Source organism: Aspergillus caelatus (genome assembly GCF_009193585.1).
Source record: "Aspergillus caelatus strain CBS 763.97 unplaced genomic scaffold BDV27scaffold_119, whole genome shotgun sequence".
NCBI classification, from domain to species: Eukaryota; Fungi; Ascomycota; class Eurotiomycetes; order Eurotiales; family Aspergillaceae; genus Aspergillus; species Aspergillus caelatus.
This window is the reverse complement of record NW_022475382.1, coordinates 38,306-63,984: the sequence shown is the minus strand read 5'-3', so window position 1 is coordinate 63,984 and position 25,679 is coordinate 38,306. Positions and strand designations below refer to the sequence as shown.

The following is a 25,679-nucleotide window of genomic DNA, read 5'->3' as shown; positions in this document are numbered from 1 at the left end:
ATGCGACGGCAGGCTTTGATGATGATTTTTGCGCCGCCACCTACTCGCACTCTGTCCCTGGTCATCGCCGCGCGGTACACCGGTGACGAGGACCCACAGGTCCCCTTTAAGCCACTATACGATCTGCATCCCCTGGCGGCAACCGGATACGATGTTCCCATTCAGAACGCCAGTGACGCACGAGAGGTGCTTTGCGCGAAAGGCGATTTCAAGCAGTTTGGCGTGGTCGGACTACATGAGTTCGACGCAGAAGGTTTTCTGTGGACCATTGACACCTGGAGGAAACTGGTGCAAGACTGTCCAGACGCAATACATACTGGGTTCAACTTTCAGTGGGACTCGTGGCCGGCTAAGACGCCTGAGGTAGACTCGGCTATGTCTTTTGCATGATATCCGTTACTGGCAGTGCGTATTGTAATCTATTTCTCACTGAGGCCTTCTAGAAGCCCAGTATGTTGATGCTAACTATGTCTAAATAAAAGGAATAACTTGATCTGGAACACTCAAGAAACCAACCGCCATAAAGTGGATGAATACAACGATGAGTGCCTCACTATTATGCACGGTGGTGACGAGCCACGCTTTGTAGACTTCCAGAATGGCACTCGCCCTGGACCCATCCAGAGAAGGTATCGCGGCAAGGCACGGTTGGTGAAACTACGCCAATTAAAAAGAGAGTGGGATGCGCAAGGTGTGTTCACCAGAGAGCTGCTCGACCGAACGTAGTGGAGCATATTGCCACCAGACGTGAGAGTGCGGATGGTTTCTGGCAGGGGAATTTCTGGTAGAACAGAGCAATACAACGCTGGACCTTTTTTCAATTCACCCATGCATGGCATGGAGATTAATCAGCATGTAGTGGTAACATGACACCAGCTCCCTAACGGGGCACATGCCTAATGCATTCATGGAATATATTAGAGCCCCAGACTCTGGCTCTTGGCCTAAGTCACCAAATATTTGATTATCCTGACAGTCTTACTGCCATCTCACTCTTGCATCCTTTTGGCCTGGTTGTTTACCCTCAATGCTGACCCTTGGTCCACTTTTGATTGCCCTCTCCTCCATTGTGACCGCAAGTAGAGGGTACCTCGCCGACTGGAACGGAACCCACGTCTTCAATCCCCAATGGCCCGCACACGCCAAATACCACAATGGTCAAACTATGACCACCGGTCTGCCGTTGGGTCTCAGTTCGCTGTACTATGTCTCTCGGACACAGCATCCTCGTTAGTCGCTCTACGCAGCTGCCTGGCTAACGGCCCTTCATCTCGTCGCGATGCTGAGCGGGATCGTTTACCCCGACTCGCTGCCTGTTGATCCTGAATTTGACGAAGGATTCCCGCAATTGTATATCTGCGGGTTTCTATTGGCCCTAATCATAACAGGACTGATGCTGGAGGCCGGCAGGATGAATGCATCGATGAAGCAAGCCGCCGCCAAGACGCAGTGAACGGCATGTTGGACTACAGGAACATCGAGGTCTAAGGCCAGGAATGCGGATGGGACGTTATGCTGCCGCATTGCATGTAGTTCCACCGATGTAACGACATGGATCAGGAAGGACCTTGAACTAGGACTTGGTTATTGTTTCAACCTCGCGTCACGGAAGAGGAGCAATCTGGGCTGCATGGTGCTAATGCAGGCCTGCCCAGATTCATGAAGAGACTCGGACTGTTGCTTAGCATGTGATTGGCGAGGTTCTTATGGATATGTCTTGCCAACAGAATAACGCATATTAACCACTCCTACTTATGTGCCATAGCTTAGTAGTTTGGTGCTGGCTGTGCCCAGACTGTAGCCCTATCCGCAGTCAGCGATGTGTATATGGCCAGAATCGACATCGCTAGAAGAATATCAACCTCGTCGGTTAGTAGATTAATCACGTCCTGCATTGGTAAATAGTTCCGACCAAGGATGGACCAGACAATCGCACTCAAAAGAGGGGCCAATCGACCATTCTCAGAATCTAGAGTCTCAGCGTTGCTTTCGTCCGGCCATTCACGTTCTGCTGCTTGGAACCAAAAGAGCCATGCTTGTGAAAGCTCTTTCTGTGTTTTGCCTGGTCACCATTCACCTTCAGTCTCCGGCAGGAGGGGTCGGTGCGCTTGCTGCTCTACATGATGTTGTGACGTTGACGAAGGCGATCGCTGAGAAAGGTGTGTCATTACAGTCGATTGCTGAGTACGAACAGAACTTGCGCATATGTGCGAGTGCTTGTTTGGAGAGGAGCTTCCGAGTTGAGGCTGAGTTGGTCAACATGCCGGTTTTCGGCGAATGTAAACAAGTGCATCAGACAGAGAGGTTCCTTTGTTCGAATGAATGTTCGTAAGGTTATTCGTTGGTGGTCTGCCATCTGATTACTACTGACCTGACGGTGTATCACCTAAGTGCGGCTAACAGTCAGTTGTTACCTGCTAGGTGAGAAAGGAGTGATTGAGGGTGAGTGCGTTTGAAGCAGAGTGAGCAGTAACCGTGACCAGCGCATTCTGTTTGTGTGTAGTCCAGAACCTATCTAATTCAACGAGAAGAGCAGTCTAATCAACAACAGTATATTAGAATCACTTCGCTCGGCTTAATCTATAGACAAGTATCTATTCGTAGCCCGGCTAGGCTTCATGGCCAATTCGGGCATGTTCTTCGGATTCCTCGAACAGCTCTACGAGCAGTTGAGAAAGTCTCCATCATTCCCATGGCGCATCACTCCGCAGAACTTGACACGCGTTACTTTCTTTTCTTCCTTGACCTCGAATACAATACGGTCTGGGAGATCCGTCACAGCTTGCCCACCATAAACATTACCAGGGCTGTCCTTATCAAGAGGAAACTCCATCTTCTTCTTCCCACAGTCAAAAGGCAATTTCTCATTATTGCCAAAATAATGCGGGTATTTTCCTATGTGACAGTGAGCAGGGCAGTCCACCGTGCAATATATAAAAATCACTCACTGGCTCCAATTTGTTTACCATCGTTGGCATACTGTGCTGCCTGGATGAAGGCCTTCTGAAGCTGCCCCGACGAGTATTCAACCGGGTTTGCGTAGCGATTGGTCTTGGGACAGGTATGGGCCTTTTCGGGCTTTGCACCAATTTTCAATGTTTTGGAACGCTTCACGATGTCGCCATCACGTTCCTCGTAAAACATGATCGGTGTGATGGATCTCTCCGAGGGGACGCTCACATCGGCGACTGCAGGCTGAGGATAGGCACTGGCAACATCACTCAGTATGGCAACAGCCAGAAGGGCATTGATAGCAACGGAGTGGAAGAAGGAAGGCATTGTGGATCCAAAGACAAGTTATCAATTGCGAGAATGGATTTGCAACCGAGGCTGGTTTGTTGAGATGGGGTAGTTGTGCACTGTCAGAAAATACATAGCAGAACATTATCGTGTCTTTATATCTTGATTTCAACCCCTGGTGTGAGATGAAGAGATACGCTTACATGCAAAGTAATCATAACCAGTGATTCGATATTTCACGCCATCCTACATGTTGACCAGGGTCCAGAGACATGGTGAGATTATGGTTGGGATTAGGGTAGGAACGTATGACAAGGGGTATAGATCGAGTTCACTGGACTCACAAAAAAGGGAGCACCCTCTATAGATAGTCCAGAAGTATCAACAGTCTGACCCCATGGCGCCGAAAGCTGTACTGCACTAATGTGGAAATATTTAGTCGTTTGGATGGTAGAACTGGGCATACATTAGGATACACGTTAGGTGTCTCTGTACCCGCCTTCGGATAGAGTTTCATAAGGCAAAAACATTATATGACAGTCATCTTGGGGTCCGAATCGCGGAAGGAGTGCTAATATTATTCATTTTGGTTGCATTTGTTGAGCAGGCTGCGCTGTCAAGTCAGCCTCGGAGGGAGTTTTGGCCCCACGCGGGTCTTAAGAGCAGGGATGGGTATAAATTCATTCATCCTCCCCTTTCTGAGTCGCCCTTGGTCCTCTTTCGTACTAATTCTCCTCCCTTTCTTTCTGCTCACAATTCCCAGCGATTGAACTGACAACGCCATGCACAACCCTATCAGGAATCCCGAATACGAAGCCTTTTTCAAGGCCCAAAGCGAGGATGGTTGGCCTCCTCCGGCCCATATGATTGACGCGCTCCGATCTCTCATGGCCGACCCTTCCTTTCCTGCATCCGAAGCAGCCCAACAGGCTGCATCGATTTACATCCAACAGTCCGATCCCAATCCAGATTACACGTCACTCTGGCCGCTCCTCTTCGACGCGATTGAGAAGTTCACCGAGCAGAATGACCGGCTGCTTGATTTTCTAGTGGAGTTCCAGCGGCTTCCCGATCATAACGGAGTTTTTCACCAGCTGAATGGGCTCACTGAATATCTGGTGGAATTTGTGTTCGATTGTAGGTCTTCCATAATGCCATGAGTTATAAAAGCTAATTGAGTAGATGTGGATCACCCATTCTACGATACGCAACGGGACCAAAAGCGTCAAGGCTGGGTTAACATCAATGCCTTCACGGCCAAGCTCCATAATACCGGCATTCGTCCGGAGGGCCGCGGTCAACTCCATCACGCGAGTTGGGTCTTGAGGAAGACACTCGAGAAGGCCCCATGGGAAGTATTTCACCATGCAGATATCGAGGAATGTCTGGATTCGCTGCAGGATGGGTACGTTGAGGATTATGAAGGCGAACTTGACGAGGAGTACAACGACAAACGGGATCACTTCCTCGAGGAAATTGACATCCGAACCCTCAACGGATGGATCCCGGGTGCAGCCCAATGGATCATGCTTTGTGGGAAAGAAATCTATGAGATGGAGGGCTCTATGGGCAGGGAATGGCCCACAAAATGGACAGGGATCGAGGGATGGTCGAAAGAGCGATGGGCCTTTTGGAGACAACGATTTGAATGGGCCAGCACGGTGACTGCTCTAGACCGAAAGACTCGACAGCTTGCCCGGGAGATGGTGGATGAAATGAGACGAATTGAAGAGGGAGAGGCATAACTATGGAACTATAGGTTCGAATAGTTAGTTTTCAGAGTTATTATTATTTTTTTTTTAAAAAAAAAAAAGTCCTTTGCTCTTCCGTAATATCACTTATCCAAATGAGGATAAGTTGAAAGTTCTAATTTATATTGAGATATAAATGCGGGGGTGACTCTTACTAACCCTACCCTTACCCAACTCTTCGCCCGCCGACTTCTCCCATTTGATTTCCCAATTGACTCGCCCACTCATGATGAGATCGTGTCTACAATGTCGAGATGCTAAGCGCAAGTGTGTCCTCGCGAAGGAGAGTCGTTCTGAGCAATCAAGATCTCCATGTACCCGCTGTCTGCGCCGTGCTCTTCCATGTTCCCGCTCTCAGGCCAAGCTGGCCGATACAAGGAAACTCCAAGCCCGCCCCAACTTACCAGCGGAGTCGCAGAATGGGTCCAACAGGCTAGAAGGGTTTCTATCCGACGCGAAGTCCGTTGAGCTGCTCGTCCAGGAGTATCTGTCCAAGATTCACGGTCGGCCCCATTGCATTTTTCATACGGTGACTTTGTGGAGGGACATTCGCAACCGGCGAATCGGAAAGGCTTTGCTTCTGGCGATCTGCGCCATGGGAGCTCATGTCTCCAGTCGGCCGAATCTGCGATCCCTCCAGTCCTTGCTCACCACAGAGGCTAAACGGTTACTCCAAATGGATCTGGAGCGGGTCTGTTTAGAGAATGTTCAAACATGCATTCTAGTCGCCAACCTATGCGTGGCCCATGCCAATCCCTCGTCAGAGTTACTGTTCTTTCGTATGTTAGTCCAAATCCGCGTATATCCGTGGTAGGCCGTGTTAGTTTTCATCTAACGAGACACTAGGAACCGCAATCACGATGATGCAATTGATACGGCCATTTGCGAACCAAGAGAATAGCAACGCTGTCTCACACGAGCTCTGGACCCGGATCTGGTGGGCTCTTTTTGCAGCGGACAATTGGTGCTCGTCGAGCTTGGGTTTCCCCCGCCAGATGAAGGACTGGCCTCGGCCAGGCCGATCGCCCATGGATGAAACCCTTTTTACCGGCATGGATCCAGACGCAGTCTTGCACCATCCGAATGAACCATGCAAGAGCCCTGGTCTGTGGGCACACATGGCCACGCTTCATGAGATCTTTGGTCCAATCCAAGAACTCAATTGGCTCGTGGCCACCAATAAAGAACTACAGCCAAATCGAATAGAGCAGGACGTAGAGGATCTTGCCCAACGACTAGACGGCTGGGAAAGGATACTCCCAGAAGAGGATCAAATGACGGAGTCGAACCTCGTAGAGCACAGCGAGCGAGGCACAGGGGGCATCTTCATGGGCCTCCATCTCGGCTTTCATCACTATGCCACGTTACTTTTCTACCAGTATCTCGATCCAATTTCCGCATTGAGTCCGCGCGGTCGACAGTTTGCAGCTCGATGCAAACACCATGCGCTTAGTTATAGCACATGGCTCGCTCGTGGGAGGGGACAATCTGGATGTGAGGCCATGTATCCAACGGTCGGCCATATGGCAATCGTCTCCTCTTCTGTTTTGCTTCATACCCTCCTCTTTGGTGAGGAAAATGAAATTTCACAATCTCACCATTGCCTCAAAGCCAATTTTGAGGCACTACTCGAGCTGAAAGAGTACTGGCCCAATGTTAGCACCATGGTAAATGATCCCTTTGCTCCGTTTTACGGAGCCGCCCCTTTTGTTCAATTCATGTTTTCGTCTTGCTAACGGTTTGCCTAAGATTGACCGATTGATGGAATTTCAAAACAATTGCCTTCTTCTCTCTCATCACCAACAAACACATCGTCTAGATCGTTGGATGGTGCGATTTCTTCTAGAGTACGCCCTACCACTTGATGACAAGGCACTCGCTCTACCTACGGCCTCGGAAATGGAAATTATCTCCACGCAGGCACAATTCTTCTCTCAAAAAGGTCGCCTGCCAGAGTTCGGAGTCAGCTAGGACATTCTATTTACCGACACGTCTTTGAGATATTTCCACGACTCAGTTGGACTGCCATATAAGTAAAATATTAGCACGTTTACATTATATCTAACCCCTAATGAACAATCAATACGACAAATACAACGATGACGAGAATCAGTCCAAGTCTAATCGTAGAAGAGATCAGCAATATTTGTTATATCGAGTGAATATAGATTCTTCTGCTAGTTCCGCCGCCTTGCCGCCTTGTATCGTCAGCAGGTAAACCATCGTGTCCAGCGCTACCATATGAGTGGACGAGATGTGGCTCACCTCCATTACGCTAGAAAGACAATGGCTTGTAAACGTGCCATCATTCAAGGTGCACCGCTTAGATGACTAGTATAGCAATTTCATACGGATTGCTGAAGCTGACAGAGAAATTGCCAGCTGACCCCGACAAGGTTGTAGTGGTGATGGTACTGCTTTCACCTCCCAAAGATGGCAAATTGTTCACGCTTGTGGAATTTGGCGCAGTGAGGGAGATCAAAGTAGCAGTAGACTTGGATGAGCCCTCCACATTGACGACTACAGCATTAGAGGGTCCAGTCTCTCCATTATAATTGACGAGTTTGAGGATAGTGGAAGAACTGTTCACCGTTGCTGACCAGTAAACAGGGCCAAATCCTCCATTGGTGGCGGAGACTGGGAGGGTTCTCGTGCCCATATTCTCCGCGAATAGCTTTTGGACATAATAGCTGATTGTGTAGAGAATCTCGTTGGCGGTATGCTTTATAGCAGCCACCGTGTCGGGGGCTTCATTGTAGTTCTTGATCAGTGCACCGTAGGCAGAGCCAACAACGATATCCGAGTTTCTTTCGCAGCCTAACAGAAATATGGCCTCTGCACAGGACATCCCTAGAGTCTGTGCGCCATCCTGGCGCGTGTTAGAGCCAGCGCTGGTTGCTGCGTACTCGTTGATGAAGACAGGGTACTCGCGGCTGGCGTGGTCGAAAGTGCCGAAAAGAGATGCAAAATAGTTCTCGTTGCCGTAGATATGGAGATCTACTGAGCTGCCCTTGGTTGTCACTGGACTTGGATTGATGGTCGAGATGAGATTGATAGATGGGTATGCAGCATGGATGGCGTTGTAAAACGCCTGAAACCGGTATGAATTGTAGGAGTCAGTTCCCCCATTCAGATAGTCTTCATTGCCAATCTCAATCCAATTGATGGTGAAAGGCGAGGAGAAGCCCAATGCTGCTCGCCTGGCTCCGTGGGTGGTCGATTTATCTCCCTGATATTGTTAGCGATGTCTTGACACGTTCAAGTCCTGATCTCCATGCGTAGGCGTAGACGAATGTTATAGGCAGCGGTCACCTTACCAAAAGAAATTCCAATTCATTCATAACTGAATCCACGTACGGCTGCAGATCGGTTTCAGAAACGGCCTCACCGTCCAAATAGAATCCAGCCCAGATGCCTAGAATCACTTCGATGCCTAGATCATCTGCTATCTGCATCATCTCCAGAAGGCCAAATCCATCGGTATTGATATCACCCCAAGTGCCTGGACGGCCTGGGCGGTCTGTGAGTGAACCGATAGTTTCGTTCCACTTCCAATAATAGGGCGAACCATTTCCTTCCATGTTATTTCCACCGGGCAGTCGGACATATTTCATGTTCATGTTGCGCAGCGCATCAGCCAAGTCTTCGCGCACGCCATTGTCGCGGTACTCAAATGTCTGCTGGAACAAGCTGAGAATGTTAAGGTATACACTCTGCCCAGCCAGCGTCGATCCATCAAATGTGAAATGAAACGTATTGTTAGCATCGGACGCAGTGTGGCTCGGCTTGAAGCTCGAGGAATAGCTCTGTACCCAGCCGTTAGATGAGGTCTGCTCGATATTTATGCTGGTTGAACCGAGGACTTGGTCGCTCGTATTGCTATGGAAGAAGCAGTCAATAGTGCCAGAGTAACTGCCTCGCATATAGAGACTGGCAATATAATCCTTGCTCGCGTCCACATCGAAGCCCCAGAAGCCTTCATTGTAGAATCCTACGGTACCTGTCGTCCCTGCAGGCACGTCCATCCGCAGCTGGTAGGGGAGACTGGAAGAAAGAACGGGCGAGGATGTGTCTATAGCCAGCGAGACGCCTCCAATTGGATGCCAATAGTCCGTGTTACGGTCCAGATTTGCAGCTCCATTGGATGTGGATCCTTGGAAGGCTCGATTGCGAATCATCTCCCCATAGAGACCGCCGTCGCCGGAATGATAGATATCCTGAGGTTTATCAGCGCCAATTTCAACATTGTGAAGATAATGACGAATATGACCACTGGGAAGAGTTGACGACTAACTTCATACAAAAGCCCGTAGAGAAGAGGGCTGGACTGATTTCCACCAGACGAGGCGATATCAAGTGTTAACGCCGCCACGCCAGCGGCGAAGGATAAAATGGTACACAAAATCATATCCAAGGAGATAGTCGAAAGAATCAGGTGAATTCAATAAGACAGAGAGCTGGGTCTGATCTAATGAGCAAGAGAAGTCGCGGGAACGGCTTCATATATACGGATATGTGCAGAGCGACACCAGAAATGATTTCCCCGCATGGTCCGAAATTCCTAGGGGAGGGGGGGCTCCTGAGACAGTATAGTCACATAGGATGGAGGCGTAGTGAGACACTACTCCAACAATGCCCAATGCTGTGATATATTCGGTCAGAGCTGTTCCGAAGAGGCTGCCAATGTTGCAATCACCAGGTCCACTCCCCCGCAGTGTCCTGGGTCCACTATATGGGGTATTGAGAAATGCGAATCAACAATAAAAAAGGGGTAACCACATTGGAGACTTGGCCTCTCCCAAAACTGCAAATCACCGAGTGGGATGAGGCCCCTGCAGAAGGCCGGGAATGGTTTCTTCTAACGATTTATATTAGATTGTCTCTCTTAAATACCACCAGTGGAAGTAGTGTGATAGGCTCAAGGCTAGTAAAAGACACGTAGACTCAGATATAAGTTATACAGAAACTTGAAATACTGGAAATACTGGGGTGCTTGATCACTAGTGTAAGTTTACTACTAATCTATAAACCCTGGCCCGGGTTTGTTATGAATGGGGTAGTCGCCTGGGGTGGCCACGGCCGAGGACTGAAGGGAATTTTCCAATGATGCCTCCCCGAGCCCACCCTTTTGTCCATATCACCAGTTCCATTTTCAGCAGCTTGAATTTTTACTACTGCCTGACAGTTTGGTGGGACAACCAGGTCTAGGCAGAGAGTCATTGCTTCATCTCGATCTCCATCAGGAACCAGCTTCCACGTGCAGTTCCAGTGACCGTAGACGCTTTCGTAGGATACAGTGGCATGAGTCAAGGAACCCCCGGGCTTTGGAGATACCAGTGCAGACTTCCAGCCAGCATCAAGTGGCCGTAAGCCACCCACAGTGTCATGGAGCCAAGCGACCACAGAGCCCAGCGCATAATGGTTGAAAGAAGTCATTTCACCGGGGTTAATAGAGCCGTCTGGAAGCATGCTGTCCCATCGTTCCCAGACCGTGGTGGCACCCATAGTAATAGGATATAGCCACGACGGATACCTCTCCTCTAGGAGCATTCGATAAGCCAGTGACAGGTTATCAGACTCCGTCAAAGCCTGTAAAATGATCGGCGTACCGGCAAAGCCGGTGGCTACACGGAACTTTGCTATACGCACACGGTCAGCAAGCTGAGAGCTAGCCATAGAAAGCTGTTTCTTGCCGGATAGAAGACCAAAGACTATAGTTAAGGAGTAAGCGGTTTGAGAATCTCCAACTACCAGACCAGATGACGTGATGTACTTGTCTTGGAAAAGACTACGGAGACGTTGAGCCTCTTGCCTGTAGTGTGCACTCTCAATATCCCGACCGATGATGGCGCTAATATTGGCCATAAGAGATGTGACATAAACAAGATATGCATCTGCCACCAGAGTGCCGTTTGTTCGGCAATCCCCCGGCTCGTCCGGTGGCGCCTGAGGGTCGAGCCAGTCGCCTAATTGCCATAGCTGAGGATCCCACAGCCCATCCTTCCCTCGCCGAACTCCTTGGTCAAGCCACATGGCCATGCTGGAGTATTGTCGATATAAAATGTCGCGATCGCCAGACGAAAGATATAATGTCCAGGGAAGAATGATCACCACATCACCCCAGACGGCCTGGGGCATTGAGGGCCAGACGTGGTCCAGAATATTGGGGACCACGAGAGGCGGAACGCCATGATAATCTGACTGCTCGCAAGCCACATCTTCCATCCACTCGGAGAGCATAGCGGTGGAGTCATAGAGAAATGTCGCGGATGGACCAAAAATCTGGATATCTCCCGTCCATCCAAGGCGTTCGTCCCGCTGAGGGCAATCTGTTGGGAGGGACAAGAAGTTCCCGCGCATACTCCAGCAGGCATTTTTATGCAATTGATTGATGAGCGAGTTAGAACATTCAAACCGCCCTATCCGTCTGAAATCAGTATGAATCACTAGCGCCCTGATGTTCGTCCGCCAGTACGGCGCGGTTCGAGGATCCCACCCATCCACCTGCACATATCGAAAGCCATGAAAGGTGTACTTTGGGGACCAATTGACTAACGTCCGCCCAGATGATATGATTGTGTCGACGCATTTTGCACCGCGAAGAGGTCGTGTTCCCACTTCCCCGTCGGTGTCCATCACTTCGGCGTGTGTGAAGCTTACAATTGCGTCCAGTGGCAGAGTCATTGAATGTATGAGAAGTTTGCCGACTAGGTTCTGACCAAAGTCAATAATCAACCGACCACTCGGGGTCGTGAAGATCTTCTGAGGAGTCAAATACTCCGTGATCCGTGCTGGAGGGGCATTTGGGGCGTATAGTCGAGCGCTAGGAAATTCTAGAACGGAAACTTTCTCCCAGTTCTCATCGAGGTACTGCGGACCATGTCGATTCCAGTCGCCAACTTCGGCTCGCGCATCATACAATTCGCCATTGTAGATTTCACTGGTCATGATAGGACTCCGGTGCCACTTCCAACTGCTGTCCGACGTGACCTGGAATCTTTCGCCCCCGATGCCGTCGACCTCTAACTGGGCCATAATGGCCATGCAACTTCCATAGATATTTCGCTTACCACCACTAAATCCGAGTCTCCCCGCGAACCAGCCTTCGGCGACTTCGATGCTCAGCACATTGTTGCAATTCGGGTTGATCAGTGAGTCAATATCAAACACTTGATATGCAAGGCGATGACGGTAGCTTGTCCACCCGGGCGCCATTTCATGGTCCCCGACCCTTGATCCATTGATATAGGCCCGATAGACTCCTAATGCCGTGATGTACAGCCGCGCCCGATGCAAAGACTTAAATGTGGCCGGCAATATAAACGACTTTCGGAAGAGCAACGGCCTCAGTGGCTCATCTTCATGACTCGCTTGAATGGAAGAAGAAGAGATGGGCACTGCATTCCAGTCCTGCCGACTGAGGAGGCTGCATTCAACTGTTGCCCATGAGGACCAGGCAGAACAACCTGACTGTTTGCGCTTGGTTGCTCTATCCATCCAGATACCACACACTCGAACTCGAACATGGGCTCGTTCTCGAGATTGTAATGGGGCGGCAGGCCATGGAACTAAGGATGACATAGGGCTATTAACCACGAATTCGACCGGTGATCCGGCTTCACGGTACACCGAGATCTCGTACTGAGATTGTGTCCAGTCGCAGATAGAGTCGTCAATGGCGCAAAAGGTCCATGAGATACGAGGCGAAGAGCATTGTATGCCCAGACCCGTCGAGTGCTGTTCAAAGCGCAGTGCAGTAATCTCAGCCATCTTGGGTGGTGTTCCTGACATCCACTTTGGTTTTTCTCTCCAGAAGATGGATAAAGAAAAAATAAAAAAAAAAAAAAGCAAAAGTCAGACATGGAGAAAGGTCAACGGGTACTTCTCCATGAGCTGACGTTGACTTCCCCAAATCTCGCTGGCTATTATCCCGAAACCGTCGAAAAGTGTCTCGTGCAAGCTGATCAGCTCTTTTGCTATAGTCTGGATCATGCGAATGGAACCATTAGGGTCAACTGCTGGCGGAGTTTGGGCCTCGCGATTGGTCGATATTCCGCCGTTCGTGTAGGGGACCGCCGGAACGTTTCCGAGTAAGGAACTGATCTTATATCGCTATGCAGTTCAGTCTCCTCCCCGCGTAAAGAAGGTTAACCCCACATTACTCCGGACTAGTGGGACCAGATGATGATCGCATCTTAAGTTCTGCATCGGCTGTTCTCACCCAAAGTCTTCTTTCTCACACCAGGAATCGGCGGAGATCCCCCGCATTGAGATCTGCATGGCTTAAATGCTGGGGTTATCCCCTCGATAATTGTGGGCAGGCAATGGTTCTCATCATTTACCTATGTCCAAGAATCAAAAGATGCCTTTTCCTCCTAAAGTATACCAGTTTTTGGTGGGCACATTTGCTGCCCTTGGATCTTTTCTCTATGGATATGATTTGACCATCGTGGCTGAGGGTAAGCTAACTAATTCGGAGCACCTCTGTCCCCTTTTGCTTGGTGGAACTGACGAGGTTCTCTCTTTCTCTGTGTTAGTGGTATCTAGTGGCTCCTTTCTGAGTTTCTTCGGCCCGAGTACTACCCAAGTTGGTCTGGTGGCATCGCTGCTCACGGCAGGTGCCGTGGTCGGCGCTGGGATAGCGTATCCATGCTCGGACTACTTTGGCCGCCGAGCAACCATCTTAGCTGGCGGCCTGATCTTTTGCCTAGGAGGTGCATTACAGTCTGGCGCACAAAACTATGCCTACGTTTTAGGAGGCCGCTTCATAGCGGGCATGTCGTGAGTTCCCCTCGCAAATCTGTCCTTTGTGTGTGAACCTCCCTTTAATAACTGACAACCATGAGTATCGGTGTTCTTACCATGATCATTCCCATCTACCAAGCGGAATTAGTACACCCCGAGATCCGAGGTTTAGTAACAGGCCTACAGCAGTTCATGCTCGGTATTGGCGGCGTCTGCGGAAGTTGGATCAGCTATGGCACGTACGTTAGTTTCTCGGACAACCGGCAATGGCGCATACCGTTGGGTATTCAAGTCGTGCCAGCTGGTCTCCTATCTGCTCTGATTTTTCTCTTCCCCGAATCCCCTCGATGGCTCATTAGCCAGGGCCAGGTCGAGAGGGGTCTACAGACCCTGGCGCGACTACATTCCTGCGGCGATACATCTGATCCATGGATTCTCGCCGAGTTTGAACAGATCAAAACTCAGGTTGCTGCACAGAAAGAGCATAGTCAGGTCAAGTTCCTCGACTGGATCACCGAAAAGTCCATCTTCCGTCGCCTGTTACTGGCGTGCGCCATGCAAGCTGGTGCGCAAATGACAGGAGTGTCTGCCATTCAGTATTACTCCGTCACCATTTTTGTGAGTTCACCTTTTCCACTATCTAGGCACATTACTGATCGTCATTCTCCACCAGAAACAAATCGGCATTGATGGGACGGACACTCTTAAATATCAAGCCATCAACTCGATCATCGGCCTTGTCGGTGAACTCCTTTTAATGCTCGTCGTCGATAAGATGGGTCGTCGTAAACTGGTTGTGGGTGGGAACCTGGCCATGTGCCTCACATATGTCATCAGCACCATTCTCCTCGCCCGGTTCCCTCCCACGGTGAATAATACTGGTGCACATTGGGGTTTTATTATAATGACATGGCTCTATAATTTCTGCTATGCCAGTATGGGCTCGCTGTGTATGTTCACTTTACCTTCCCAGTCCTTCCATTTCTTTTTTATTCACTCGCAGAAGTCGCTAATGACCTTTCTGTAGCCTGGATGATCCCGGCGGAGATTTTTGATACAGCAACCCGAGCCAAGGGTGTAGCTTTAGGCTGTATGGTATCATTCGCGTTCAAGTATGTCTTTGAGCCCTGGTTTCATCTCGTCCTCACAATGGTTGAAAGCTAATTCTCCCGCTTTTTAAAAGCACAATGATTGGCCAAGTGACACCTATTGGAATGGCAAATTCAGGGTGGAAGTTCTACATCGTCTTTGTGGTTAGTATCCATTCTTATATCAATATACTCTGGGAGGATGCTTCACCAGTAATTGACAGGTCACATTCAGGTCTGCAACTTCACAAATGCCGTCTTCTTTTGGGCCATGCTTCCTGAGACCAAACTGTTGCCTCTAGAGGAGATGAAGAAACTGTTCACTGAAACTCCATGGTTCGTCGGTAACACAAGCAAATCCGAGTACCCAGTCACTGAGGCCAGCGTTTTGGCGCAGCAGATCGAACATAAAGGTCTAGAAGAGAAGGAGAGCACAACCATGTATGATGAGACGGTGACAGCGAGCGTGGTGTGATTCGCGAGACATCTCGATGACAACTGGGAGTGAGCAAAAGGACCGGATGGAACATCAAACCCATCGGCAACATTAAGTTGAACTCGCACAAGGTACTCGTTTGATTTAGTAAATTCCATATATATTAAATCCAAATTGGTGTACACTTTGCTTTACCCACCCAACTACCGGCCGCATCTAAACCGGAAATAATACAATATAGAGGCGATCAATTAAAATTGGTATTTTCCCCACTATAAGGGACAGGGTTTTCAAATAGTGTAGTGTTAGAGATTTTTTACCCTATCGTAGTAGCGGTCTGCGTAGACCCACTTCATTAACTGCCAGAGCCCAAATTTTGGAACCGGAAATATTTCAGCAACGTGGTCTGGTCTATCCAGTAATCCAATACATTGGTGGGGAGGGTAAGCCGATTTCGGAGATCCAATGACTTCCCTTAACTCCTTATGAAACAAATCAATCAGCCCTAGTTACACTATCTTGTATTTGTAATGTCGTTAGAATTGCCTAGACGGGAGGGTTTGAGGGTATAAAAACCACGTTTTGCAACACGCCAAGGCAAACCTTATCCATTTTCGAACTGAAGGATAAATATCCATTGGCATGCAAAAGTTCAGGCATATCACGGTCACCACACATACAAAAAAGAGCATCATATCAGGGCAGTGTACTTGTAGAATCAATATGTCGTTCCTCTTCTACGTACAACGCCACATTCATTAGAATGTATACTGACACGGAATCCTAGAACTTACTATTTGATAATGCCGCTAGTGTGACGGAATCAAGCCTCCCTAACACCTTCCAGCCGCGCTAGGGGTAAAAGTACGGTACGGTTTGAAACTATTACCCCCCAAAACAAGAGGCTCAAAACAGCCCATGGGTGGCTTATCTCAAGACGTTACAAATGCCCAGAATGTTGTTCAAGGGTGGTTCTAGACTTGGTTCCCAACCTTGTACTGCATGACTCTCGATCAAGTCCTAGCAGAGGGTCAAAAATAGAATAGGCAAAGAACACTATCTCTCTGTAGGTTTCACTATGGCTAATGCAACCCAACGCATCCGAGCGGAATTATCTTCCGCGCATTTTGTAACCAAGGGGTCTTAGAAGAAAAGCTTGGCAAAGCGGGATCTTGTACCTGAGATTACATACTCCGCCTGTTGGTGAATAGCCTAGGTTGGATTCTCCCTGTTGCCCACTATAGAAAGGGATGGTGGCTGTCTACAGCTGAGATGATTGTATACATTTATCGCATGTAAAAACAGGGCATATATAGATGCCTTACCTTTTCGAGGCCTACAGAGCCTTGGTTGGGGCTTCAAAGACCCGAGCTTGCATGAAGTCTATCGGCCAACTCTTAGGGTGTAAAAGAGGTTGATGGGAACAGAGCATAGCCACATTGCCCCTTTGCAATATTCTGAAGCTAGCGCACGTAGTCCAATATGTTGGGAAGAATTCGGATGCCTGGATATACCTTATTCGTTCTAGAACAATGCGGCAAGGATATTGATTCTCCACCCATCCACATAGCGAGGCCTTGGTTGGACTTGGCTCGGCGATCTATGACACTACCGAAGGGTGTTGTCACACGACTCTAAGACATTTTAGCTAATTTATCTTAAAAGCATAACTACTAGGTATAGTATCGGAAACTCTAAAGTCTATACATCTGGGATTCGACCCAGTACGTAAAACGTGTGGCTTAGCCGATGGCGCATTGCCAAGGCTATAATGTCAACCACACGACAACTTACCGGATCAGTTATCTTCAACGAAAGGCTAGATACTACAAAGTGCTACGACATTGGGACTCCAGCTGACACATAATTGCCGCATGTTGTGGATCTTGCTAATCAACTCATCTAACATGAGGGCTATGTCTATGGGGGTAGAAGATATATAATGGCAAGGAAGTCACCCTGAAGCATCTCAATTTCAAAACACACACACACACACACACACACACACACACACACAATTCAGAAGTATCTATCCTTTGATCTGCAACCCTTCAACCCTTTCGTTGATCAAGCAAAATGAAGCCCATTCTCTTCTCGACTTTGTTACCACTCGTCCTGGCTCTACCAGGCCCTCAGGTTTGTCTTTCCTAGGTTTGAGGCTCATGCTCCGTACAGATTGTTGATACTGGATCGAACAGACACAGCCAGCAGAGGGAAAGCTACCCTGGAAGAAGGGCAGCGTATGTCTTGCGCTGACGGAAGACTGTATGGGAACAATTGGGTGGTGTAACCTCGAGGCACAACGCAAGAAAGAGTTTGGCGCTCGTGAAAATTGCCTTGCTCAAAGAGAGCGCCGTCCCGCTGATGCACCTAAACTTCCCTGGATGAAAGGTACCGGTTATGACTGTGCATATGCTCTCACTCCGGAGGAAAGATGTTATGGCACTGCACTTTTCTGCCGTGAGGGACTTTACCCGCAGGGTCAATATACCGACGAGAAGGAATGCTTGTCTGACAGAGAGGACGCTCCTGCAGATGCCAAGGTAGATCAACGCCACTTACGTCTGTATAATATTCGCTGATAAACAAAACTAGAAGAAGCAGGATCTGCCAGGCGAAAAGCCGAAGGCCAAGAAGCCATTCCTTCAGCCTGCACCCGACAGCGACACTTCGTGCATGACCTTCGACCGCGGCAGTGAGCGCTGTGTTGGAACGAAGTATTACTGTACCAATGACATCATGAAGTTCCCCTACACCGACGAGGATGGCAGCGTCTACAATAGTGCCGCTGAGTGTCTCGGCGCCCGTGAACCTGAGCCTCAATCTGCCGACTCTGATCGCATTGTATTCCCTGACAACTAGAATCCGAGATTGAAGTTGTCCCCAGCTGCGTGCATACTATGACTTAGCAGCCCACGGTAGCATTCGGAACCAAGGAAGAAAGCTGGTGAGAGTTTCGAACGTATCTATTTGTCTATACTTGTTTTATCAGATGTCTGGCGGTAGATTCAACATCTAGGCCAGTTATACAGTTTTGCTTTTAGTTTGCTTTCAATTCATAAACATGCCGAGAGACGCAGGCCCCCGCAGACCATCCTGTATATGTATTCACGTTGTAGCAACCTCTGTTCAAACATAGAATTCACGATCGAGGAAGAACAGGGAATCGATGTCTAGTTTGCTATTCTGTCTCACGTATCTGGAACACGTCCTACGACCTATATCGTCTCCAAAAATATGGATGATGGAGTGAAATAGCTGCTTCTTATCAAGGAATGAGCGGTTGTAGAAGTGATCTCGGAGCTCAGGCAAAACTATTGTACTTTCTCCCGGACTGCCTCCGTAGTCAGTCAGTAGCCGTATATTAAAAGAAGCTCCTGACCTGTCACGTACCACGCCTTTCCTCGCTTATTCTCCATCGAAGAGTGACCGTCATGACGTTCCAATATCCAAACTCCGGCCTGCTAAAATGGAAAATGTGCCTGGAGGTTTAATAGTTACATTGCCATAGCACGAAGTCACTAAGTCGGGTTTCACCAGATGTCCTAATCAGTATATCCAGTGGAGCGTCACCATGCGTAAAGAGTGCTTGTTCAAGTCGTCCGAGTCGGAGCTCTTCTCAAATTCCTATGTGCGGGTCGCATGCTCTCTTCTGGGGTACTCTTGTCTTGCCAGGATCGTGGAGACCCTGTACCGCGCGGATATGCATCCTATCAGGTATCAAACCAATCAGTTGCAGAGATGCATCACACTTTTCAGGTTGTTTTGTCGTTGTCATGGCTTCGTCTAGCACCCACATCAACTCGAGTCAAGTCGCGCTCGCCACAGTAATGGAAGCCAATCTGCATGCCATGAGCGAGCATATTCGGGCTCACACAGTTCACTGCCAGATCCTTGAGAGGATGCCCATGATAATTAAGACTTCACTCGGATTCTGCTCGAAATTGCCAACCCGAAACATGAAAAACGAGAGAACGGAAACTCCAGGGCGACACAAAGCTTGAGCTATCTGTCAGCTTTTTAAAACGCTATACTTATTCCATAAAATTCCAGAGCAGTGTCAGGGCGCGGTATCCAACCCTGGTTGCATTATTTAAGCCTATCAAATAGTCTTATCTTATGGATATACCGGTACAACGTGCATATCTAAGAAAACGCCACGCGATGCGGTATGGACATACAACGGCCATGTATACATTATCTCCATTATGCCTTATGGACGCTCGAGGAGTACAACATGCACTACCTAGAAAATATATCCGATGTAACACTGAAGAAATCTTAGATGATGGAAGTAGCATCTACAACTACACCTCTACTTGCCTTGCTTCAATATTCATCCGATGTGACACTTGAGTAATGCGTTTGTGCTTGCTCTTCTCTTTCTAATTTCTACGGAGCTGGTATGTTTTTGACTTTTCTCCTTGTTCTATTCCAGAGCTCTTACGGACAGCATTTAAATCCTAACAAAACACCGAGGGCGTTGGCGGAATTATCCAGATATTAGACTGGTGTATTTGGGCACGAATGCCAGTTCTATAGACTTATCAAAAGGCAAGTACGCCAAATACTTCAATAGCTGCAGAAGTGCCCCTGATTGTTCACATCATCGGACAGAGTTATCTACGGATTTACTGGGCAGACCAGCGACCATACTTTGGCCGGCGAAGAGCCAATATTGTATCCAACGGGCCTTCAGGTCGATATATTATCTTCATCAAGCATAAGCTTTCTCCAACCGGATGACGAAAAGCCTTTATTGCGATTCCAGCTTCTAGATGCATCAAGCGGAATCGCACGGATACATCAAGTTTGCAATGAAATTGGAGACAAAGATGATGTTTCTCGAACAACAATTCATCAAGATGCCGTGGACGCAATCAATCGGCTGTATCCAGAATCTCCTGGTCTGCTCATCAACTTTTCTTCACCCTGCTACTTTGATGGATGCCTTGCCTAGTACCTTTGATATACGAAAATGTGGGTTTATAAGCGCAGGAAAGGAAGAAAACAGTTTACGCTGCCAAGGAACTGCAGCTTTGCCAATGGATGCCCATGCTTTTGGTTCTCTAATTTTCTAAGATCTCCGAGAAAAGATTGGCTGAGTCACAAGTGTGAGTAGGAAAGTAGTTCAGGTTAGCCCTGTCTAGGTAGACAATGTAAAGGACCGGATGGGGTATGAGTAGGGTATCATTCAACTATTTGAAACATAGTATCACGGGTCATGGAGCTCTATTCGTGGCACTTCTACCAGAGACCATAGCCACAGGGGTCGAATAAACAATATCTGTAGAAAATGACTGATCATACGATAAAGGGGACTATCCGTTTCATAGAGGCACTGTACTTCGGGAGACGGACGGGTTCTATGGCAAAGAATTATATTTTCATTTTGTCTCCTTCTTCTTTCTCTTTTTAGTGTCCATTGTCCATAAAAGCAAACATAATATTATTGGTTTCTTTCTTTTTTTCTTTTTTTTTTTTTTTTTGAGATTCATCAAAGCAGTCACGGATGCTTGCAGATACTGCCCCACCCTAGCAGGATCTTCCTCCATTCGCTCTGTAGGTTGTGACTACTCTTCTCTTTACTAATAGCCCTCACAGATCAAGCGACGCTGTACGCATTGCCTCTTGGCAATGTTGATATAATCCTGGCAATCAGCCCTCTTCGACGTGGAATTAACTTCATATTATCCTGCACTTAACTAAAGCCAAACGCTGCGGTATCGACCAGCCATATTCCACCAAGATGGATCTCCCCGTCACCTTCTCATCCCCTCTCTCTTTCCTACACCGGCTGGCGAGATGCATTTGCCTTCATTTGCTGCGCTTCGGGCCGAAGCCTAGACATATGGGAATTATAATGGACGGTAACAGAAGATTTGCGAAGATGTCCAATATGGAGACAGCCAAGGGACATGAGCTGGGGCTCACTGCACTGGAAGAGGTCAGTCGAGGCTCTCATCCACTTTGTCACCTACATCTCTCACCAACTAGAACTTGGAAACATGTTTCCAAGTCGGAATTCGTACCGTTACAGTGTATGCGTTCAGCTTGGATAATTTTCACCGCCCAAAGCCCGAGGTGGATGCACTAATGGACCTGGCTAAGATACATTTAGCTCGGCTGACTGGGCCGCATGGTCTGCTCACAAGGTGGAATGGAAAGCTCAACGTTGCTGGGAATAACGAAATGCTACGACCAGATGTGCAAGAAGCAATTCGAAATGCAGTTTTGGCAACAGCAGGGGGGGAGGGCTATGTTTTCAATCTCTGCATAGCATACACATCGAGGGATGAGATTACAACTGCAATCAGGAACACAGTTGTCCAATTTCTAGAGAGACCTAAGGATCATGTTGTTTCTGTCGATGCAGAAGACTGTACACTGAATGGCAGGATAGAACACAGGTAATTTCTGCCGTCTACCTCTTGGGACATTGTCAAGACTAACGGTTGAAGTATCCCCTTCAATTCAAGCCAACGAATGAACGGTATATGCCAATGTGTACAAAGTATAACGACCCAGAGTCTATCCAATAATATGCACATCCCAGAGCATCCCCCACTAGACCTGTTGATTCGAACCTCTGGAGTCAGACGTCTCAGCAATTTTCTCCTGTGGCAGTGCCATCAGAAAACCGAAATTCTCATTCTGGACACATTTTGGCCTCGTTTAAGAGGTTTTACCATGATGCTGATGCTCTTACGGTGGAAATCGAGAACATGGCTGTCCCGCTTGTGGGGTGTATGAGAGTACCTTCAAACTTGGTTACCGGTGTTCTATTGCACGTAGTCCAACCTCAGTCAGAGTTGACATTTTTCACTGGAGATCTCAATTAATACAGCTGTTGATCTGCAATGTAGCGGTGAAGATTATGTCTTGTGCAGTAGGATTCTACAAGAATTGATCTCTCGCGTGGAGTATCGGTTAATGCAAGATTTCATTTTATCCACATACTGAAGCTCTAGCAGCCATGATTGGTCTGAAACGGTATTCATACATGTAGAATTCCTTCCTAGTCCTTGCTGGTTACTGCTCCACAGAAGGCCGTTTATGAGGTATACCCCTGATTATATCAGGCAAAGACCTTCGTCTCCTTGGGGTGGGCGTCCCCACACAAGTTTATTTACTGTGCTATCTGACAGGTCTCACGCAGATGATTGATGACCTACCACAAAATCAAAATACCATTGATCTCTCACCGCATCTTTCACATATTCTATCTCGTAGCCATGTTATCAATATTGAACGTATCATTTTTGTCGATCGATCTGTAAAAGGGCTAGAAGGAATCCACACTGATAGGTCAGATGGCTAGTGAGAGCCCCTTGTAACAAGGCCTGAAGACGATGCGTCGTTGAACTGTATATCCTCTCTGTATCCCAACCAATTTTGGCATTATAACTATTGGATACAACTCTGTCCTTTTCATGCGGTTATCATACCAGTCTACTACCGAGGTCCATGATAATGTTGTTCTCCCAGCCAACGCACAACGGTCCTAGCTCCTTTGAGAAACTTCCTCCGCACCTTGGTTGTGTCTTCACTCCGAAGGAAAATGTCGGATTTTCAGAAAATGAATGCATGTTAGGAAATATCGCTGATATTGCTCTCTGGTGTGTGCGTTTTGGCATACAAAAGCTCACCATTTATGATAGATTAGGTAGCTTTGCCAGTGAACCTGCCCTCAATATCAACATTTCCCACTAACGCAAACGCCCAAAGGTTTCTTCAGCAGTCAGATGGCGTCCGTGCACGCTAAGGTCACGAACATTTTTGCTGAGCACCAAGTGGATGTCCCTCTTAATGTTTCAAAGCCGGGCTCAGTTGGATCAGAGAGCGCATTCCAGATCATATTGCTGGATTCTAATAACAGCCGTGAGGCCGTGGTGAGCCTAACGCGAGAATTGGCTACTGCATGCCATGCAGGGAGGCTGGCGCCACACGAAATCACTGAAGATCTGATAGACCGTTCCTTGCGTATTGCTGCGGGGAATGGAGCAGATCTTCTGCTTGTCTGTAGCCAGGAATTTATGCTGTGCGGATATCCTCCCTGGCAACTTTCCTCGACGGAGATATTGTAAGCATTAACCAACACCCCTGTGATTGATACTTTACCAATGACGACTGTCCAGCCACATTAATTCCAAGACGGGCATGCAATACACCGACTTTGTCCGTGGTCTCCAGGCCTACTCGGACGCAGAGATGCGCGGTGGTCGGTGATAGAGGATTGATGGAAGGTTCCGCAGTGGGCCTATTGAAATAACTAGTTATCGTTTGTACCAATTGTTAGTTTGTTAATAATTTCTAATTGAGCAGTGGGGATTAATTGATAATGATCACAGTGGTGGTGCCAGGAAAATCATCCAGGGGTAACGCCCCGTAGACCCTGAATAATATAATAGCTGCGTGGGCAGTCGCAATTTTCAGGATAATAATATTTTCTATTGGTGCACTAATACCCATTCTTAATTTAATTCAGAGAACGACCTGACCTTGAAACAGGGGTAATGGGTGTGGAAAAAACGAGGTCGGACAACCGTGTCCAATTCCGCCTTGATCATAGACTTGTTCTCTCTTTTGCACCTCTTGCTATCATTGCTCTGTTCTCTTCTTTGGAGGGAACCTCAATATCAGTGGCACTACCGGTAAGCAAACTGCATAACAGGCCTCACGCAGCCCCAGATTGACCAACGTAGGCTATCGCAAGAAGCCTTAATGGCTCCGCAATCGAGGCATTTTGGTCTGGAACGTCCTTCTTGCTATGCTCAACAGGTAGGACAACTACCAAGATACGCCTGGCTCCTATAATTACTAAAGCGGAGATAGTTTTCCAACCCATAATCGGCTCGTTATCGGACATCTTTGGAAGAAAGCCATTGCTGTACGCCTCATTGGCCTTTTTTCTTTTGGGCTCCGCCCTTGGAGGAAGCGCATTGAACATGACCTGGCTCCTCTGCGCACGCTCCATTCAAGGCCTTGGTGGTGGTGGAGTCCTGGCTCTCACGGAAATAGTAATCACAGATCTTGTGCCATTGCGCTTTCGCGGCCATTACTTTGGGATTCTTTCGTCAATGCTGTGCATTGGCTCTGTGACAGGCCCTATCATGGGTGGTGGTTTTATCCAATCACTGAACTGGGTGAGCCTTCGCTGGTCTTCTTTGACAGTCATGTTTGAGCCTGATCTCACACTGTTTCCAGCGGTGGATATTCTATATCACCTTACCTTTTATTGGCGGTGCGATTGTCCTGGTATTTCTCTTCCTTGATGTCCAACAGCCTACGAAGAAGACATTGAAAGGACAGCTCCAGCAGATCGATTACGTTGGAACCACACTCTTCGTTGGAAGTATGACTTCGTTCTTAATGCCAGTGACCTGGGGGGGAATCATGTATAGTTGGGCCTCCTTCCACACTGTAGTTCCCCTCCTCATAGGAACCGTTGGCTTGGTTATCTGTGCAGTGTATGCATGGCGATTTGCTGCGCACCCCACGATCCCACCAGTCCTATTCCAATCGCCTACCACGGTAGTGAGCTATGTCGCCACGGTCATCCATGGGCTAACGATTTGGTGTGTGCTATATTACTTTCCCCTTTACTTCGAAGCCGTCAAGGGATACAGCCCACTGCTTTCGGGGGTTGCTCTTCTGCCATTCTCGTTCACAGCAGCACCCAGTGCAGTCGTCGTGGGTATTTTGATCACTATCACCGGTCGATATCGCTGGTCTATGTGGGTGGGTGGGGCCTTGGCCACACTGGGGATAGCTCTGCTATGCATTCTAAAGGCTCAGACCAGTGTCGCCGGCTGGGTCCTGCTTATGCTCCCAGCTGGGTTCGGGGCGGGTGCGCTTTTCCCTGCACTACTGTTCGGCATTCAAGCCTCAGCTCACCCAAACCACATTCCCATCGCGGTGGCAATGTCTAGCTTTTTCCGAGCATGCGGGCAAACTCTTGGTGTGGCAATTGGTGGTGTCGTTTTCCAAAATCGAATGCGAGAGAATCTGCTGCGCTTCCCGAAACTCGCGCCTTATGCTGACGACTACAGCAAGGACGCTGCGGTGCTTGTCCAGATTATTCAGATAATGCCGGATGGGGACGATAAGCAGTCCCTCAGAATTGCATACACTGATAGTCTGCGCGTGGTCTGGATCCTGTGCACCGCGCTCACTGCAGGGTCAGCCCTTCTGACCCTTTTCGCCAAAGAATACACCATGGACGAGGGGGAGCCGAACCGTGAGGAATTGAACTCCAGCTCCAGCACCTGATGGAGCTGGAACACATCTTTCCTTCTCTTATATACCATCCTTTACTTGAGATACTGTAAGCCTGTTAGTAGCCCGGGAATTATTGCCTAGCTTTTTGGAGATATACGAGGACTATTAATATTGAGAAATGGAACCAAGAACAAGCAC

At 48.3% G+C, this 25,679-nt stretch overlaps 9 protein-coding genes across 9 annotated transcripts; 6 read left to right on the top strand and 3 right to left on the bottom strand.

Annotated features, from left to right (window-relative positions):
* Positions 1 to 1,027: 1,027 nt before the first annotated feature.
* BDV27DRAFT_146287 (uncharacterized protein) lies at positions 1,028 to 1,453 on the top strand (the record flags this gene model as incomplete). The annotated part of the gene is made up of 2 exons (XM_032070553.1): positions 1,028 to 1,193; positions 1,248 to 1,453. The coding sequence occupies 2 exons, from the start codon at positions 1,028 to 1,030 to the stop codon at positions 1,451 to 1,453; spliced, it is 372 nt and encodes a 123-aa protein (XP_031926320.1).
* A 1,088-nt stretch (positions 1,454 to 2,541) lies between these two features.
* Positions 2,542 to 3,816, bottom strand: BDV27DRAFT_130227 (Ribonuclease/ribotoxin). The gene is made up of 2 exons (XM_032067374.1): positions 2,949 to 3,816; positions 2,542 to 2,895 (listed from the first exon to the last, which is right to left on the bottom strand). Exons 1-2 carry the CDS (start codon positions 3,277 to 3,279, stop codon positions 2,660 to 2,662), a joined length of 567 nt encoding a protein of 188 aa, XP_031926319.1. The 5' UTR covers positions 3,280 to 3,816; the 3' UTR covers positions 2,542 to 2,659.
* A 206-nt stretch (positions 3,817 to 4,022) lies between these two features.
* BDV27DRAFT_165555 (uncharacterized protein) lies at positions 4,023 to 6,962 on the top strand (the record flags this gene model as incomplete). The annotated part of the gene is made up of 5 exons (XM_032073965.1): positions 4,023 to 4,377; positions 4,423 to 4,946; positions 5,260 to 5,770; positions 5,838 to 6,658; positions 6,741 to 6,962. The coding sequence occupies 5 exons, from the start codon at positions 4,023 to 4,025 to the stop codon at positions 6,960 to 6,962; spliced, it is 2,433 nt and encodes an 810-aa protein (XP_031926318.1).
* A 352-nt stretch (positions 6,963 to 7,314) lies between these two features.
* Positions 7,315 to 9,399, bottom strand: BDV27DRAFT_146284 (glycoside hydrolase superfamily; the record flags this gene model as incomplete). The annotated part of the gene is made up of 3 exons (XM_032070552.1): positions 7,315 to 8,220; positions 8,309 to 9,208; positions 9,286 to 9,399. The coding sequence occupies 3 exons, from the start codon at positions 9,397 to 9,399 to the stop codon at positions 7,315 to 7,317; spliced, it is 1,920 nt and encodes a 639-aa protein (XP_031926317.1).
* A 614-nt stretch (positions 9,400 to 10,013) lies between these two features.
* Positions 10,014 to 12,761, bottom strand: BDV27DRAFT_146283 (bacterial alpha-L-rhamnosidase-domain-containing protein; the record flags this gene model as incomplete). Its single annotated transcript, XM_032070551.1, has 1 exon — positions 10,014 to 12,761. One exon carries the CDS (start codon positions 12,759 to 12,761, stop codon positions 10,014 to 10,016), a length of 2,748 nt encoding a protein of 915 aa, XP_031926316.1.
* A 592-nt stretch (positions 12,762 to 13,353) lies between these two features.
* BDV27DRAFT_158988 (general substrate transporter) lies at positions 13,354 to 15,299 on the top strand (the record flags this gene model as incomplete). The annotated part of the gene is made up of 7 exons (XM_032072796.1): positions 13,354 to 13,450; positions 13,529 to 13,772; positions 13,838 to 14,354; positions 14,410 to 14,686; positions 14,764 to 14,848; positions 14,920 to 14,989; positions 15,060 to 15,299. The coding sequence occupies 7 exons, from the start codon at positions 13,354 to 13,356 to the stop codon at positions 15,297 to 15,299; spliced, it is 1,530 nt and encodes a 509-aa protein (XP_031926315.1).
* A 1,757-nt stretch (positions 15,300 to 17,056) lies between these two features.
* On the top strand, positions 17,057 to 18,444 carry BDV27DRAFT_8952 (uncharacterized protein). Its single transcript, XM_032077899.1, has 3 exons — positions 17,057 to 17,396; positions 17,459 to 17,803; positions 17,856 to 18,444. Exons 1-3 carry the CDS (start codon positions 17,337 to 17,339, stop codon positions 18,120 to 18,122), a joined length of 672 nt encoding a protein of 223 aa, XP_031926314.1. The 5' UTR covers positions 17,057 to 17,336; the 3' UTR covers positions 18,123 to 18,444.
* Positions 18,445 to 21,009: 2,565 nt separating this feature from the next.
* BDV27DRAFT_146280 (undecaprenyl diphosphate synthase family protein) lies at positions 21,010 to 22,013 on the top strand (the record flags this gene model as incomplete). The annotated part of the gene is made up of 3 exons (XM_032070550.1): positions 21,010 to 21,207; positions 21,258 to 21,587; positions 21,789 to 22,013. 3 exons carry the CDS (start codon positions 21,010 to 21,012, stop codon positions 22,011 to 22,013), a joined length of 753 nt encoding a protein of 250 aa, XP_031926313.1.
* Positions 22,014 to 23,776: 1,763 nt separating this feature from the next.
* On the top strand, positions 23,777 to 25,532 carry BDV27DRAFT_146279 (major facilitator superfamily domain-containing protein; the record flags this gene model as incomplete). Its single annotated transcript, XM_032070549.1, has 4 exons — positions 23,777 to 23,914; positions 23,966 to 24,041; positions 24,096 to 24,406; positions 24,468 to 25,532. The coding sequence occupies 4 exons, from the start codon at positions 23,777 to 23,779 to the stop codon at positions 25,530 to 25,532; spliced, it is 1,590 nt and encodes a 529-aa protein (XP_031926312.1).
* Between the last annotated feature and the right edge of the window lie 147 nt (positions 25,533 to 25,679).

Bases quoted from the DNA above. Each gene is read 5' to 3' on its own strand.
- BDV27DRAFT_8952 (XM_032077899.1), top strand. From the start codon at position 17,337: ATGAAGCCCATTCTCTTCTCGACTTTGTTACCACTCGTCCTGGCTCTA. The intron at 17,397-17,458 runs GTTTGTCTTTCC...TGGATCGAACAG, and splicing joins TGGCTCTACCAGGCCCTCAG to ACACAGCCAGCAGAGGGAAA. The intron at 17,804-17,855 runs GTAGATCAACGC...AAACAAAACTAG, and splicing joins ACGCTCCTGCAGATGCCAAG to AAGAAGCAGGATCTGCCAGG.
- BDV27DRAFT_130227 (XM_032067374.1), bottom strand. From the start codon at position 3,279: ATGCCTTCCTTCTTCCACTCCGTTGCTATCAATGCCCTTCTGGCTGTT. The intron at 2,896-2,948 runs GTGAGTGATTTT...ACTGTCACATAG, and splicing joins TGGTAAACAAATTGGAGCCA to GAAAATACCCGCATTATTTT.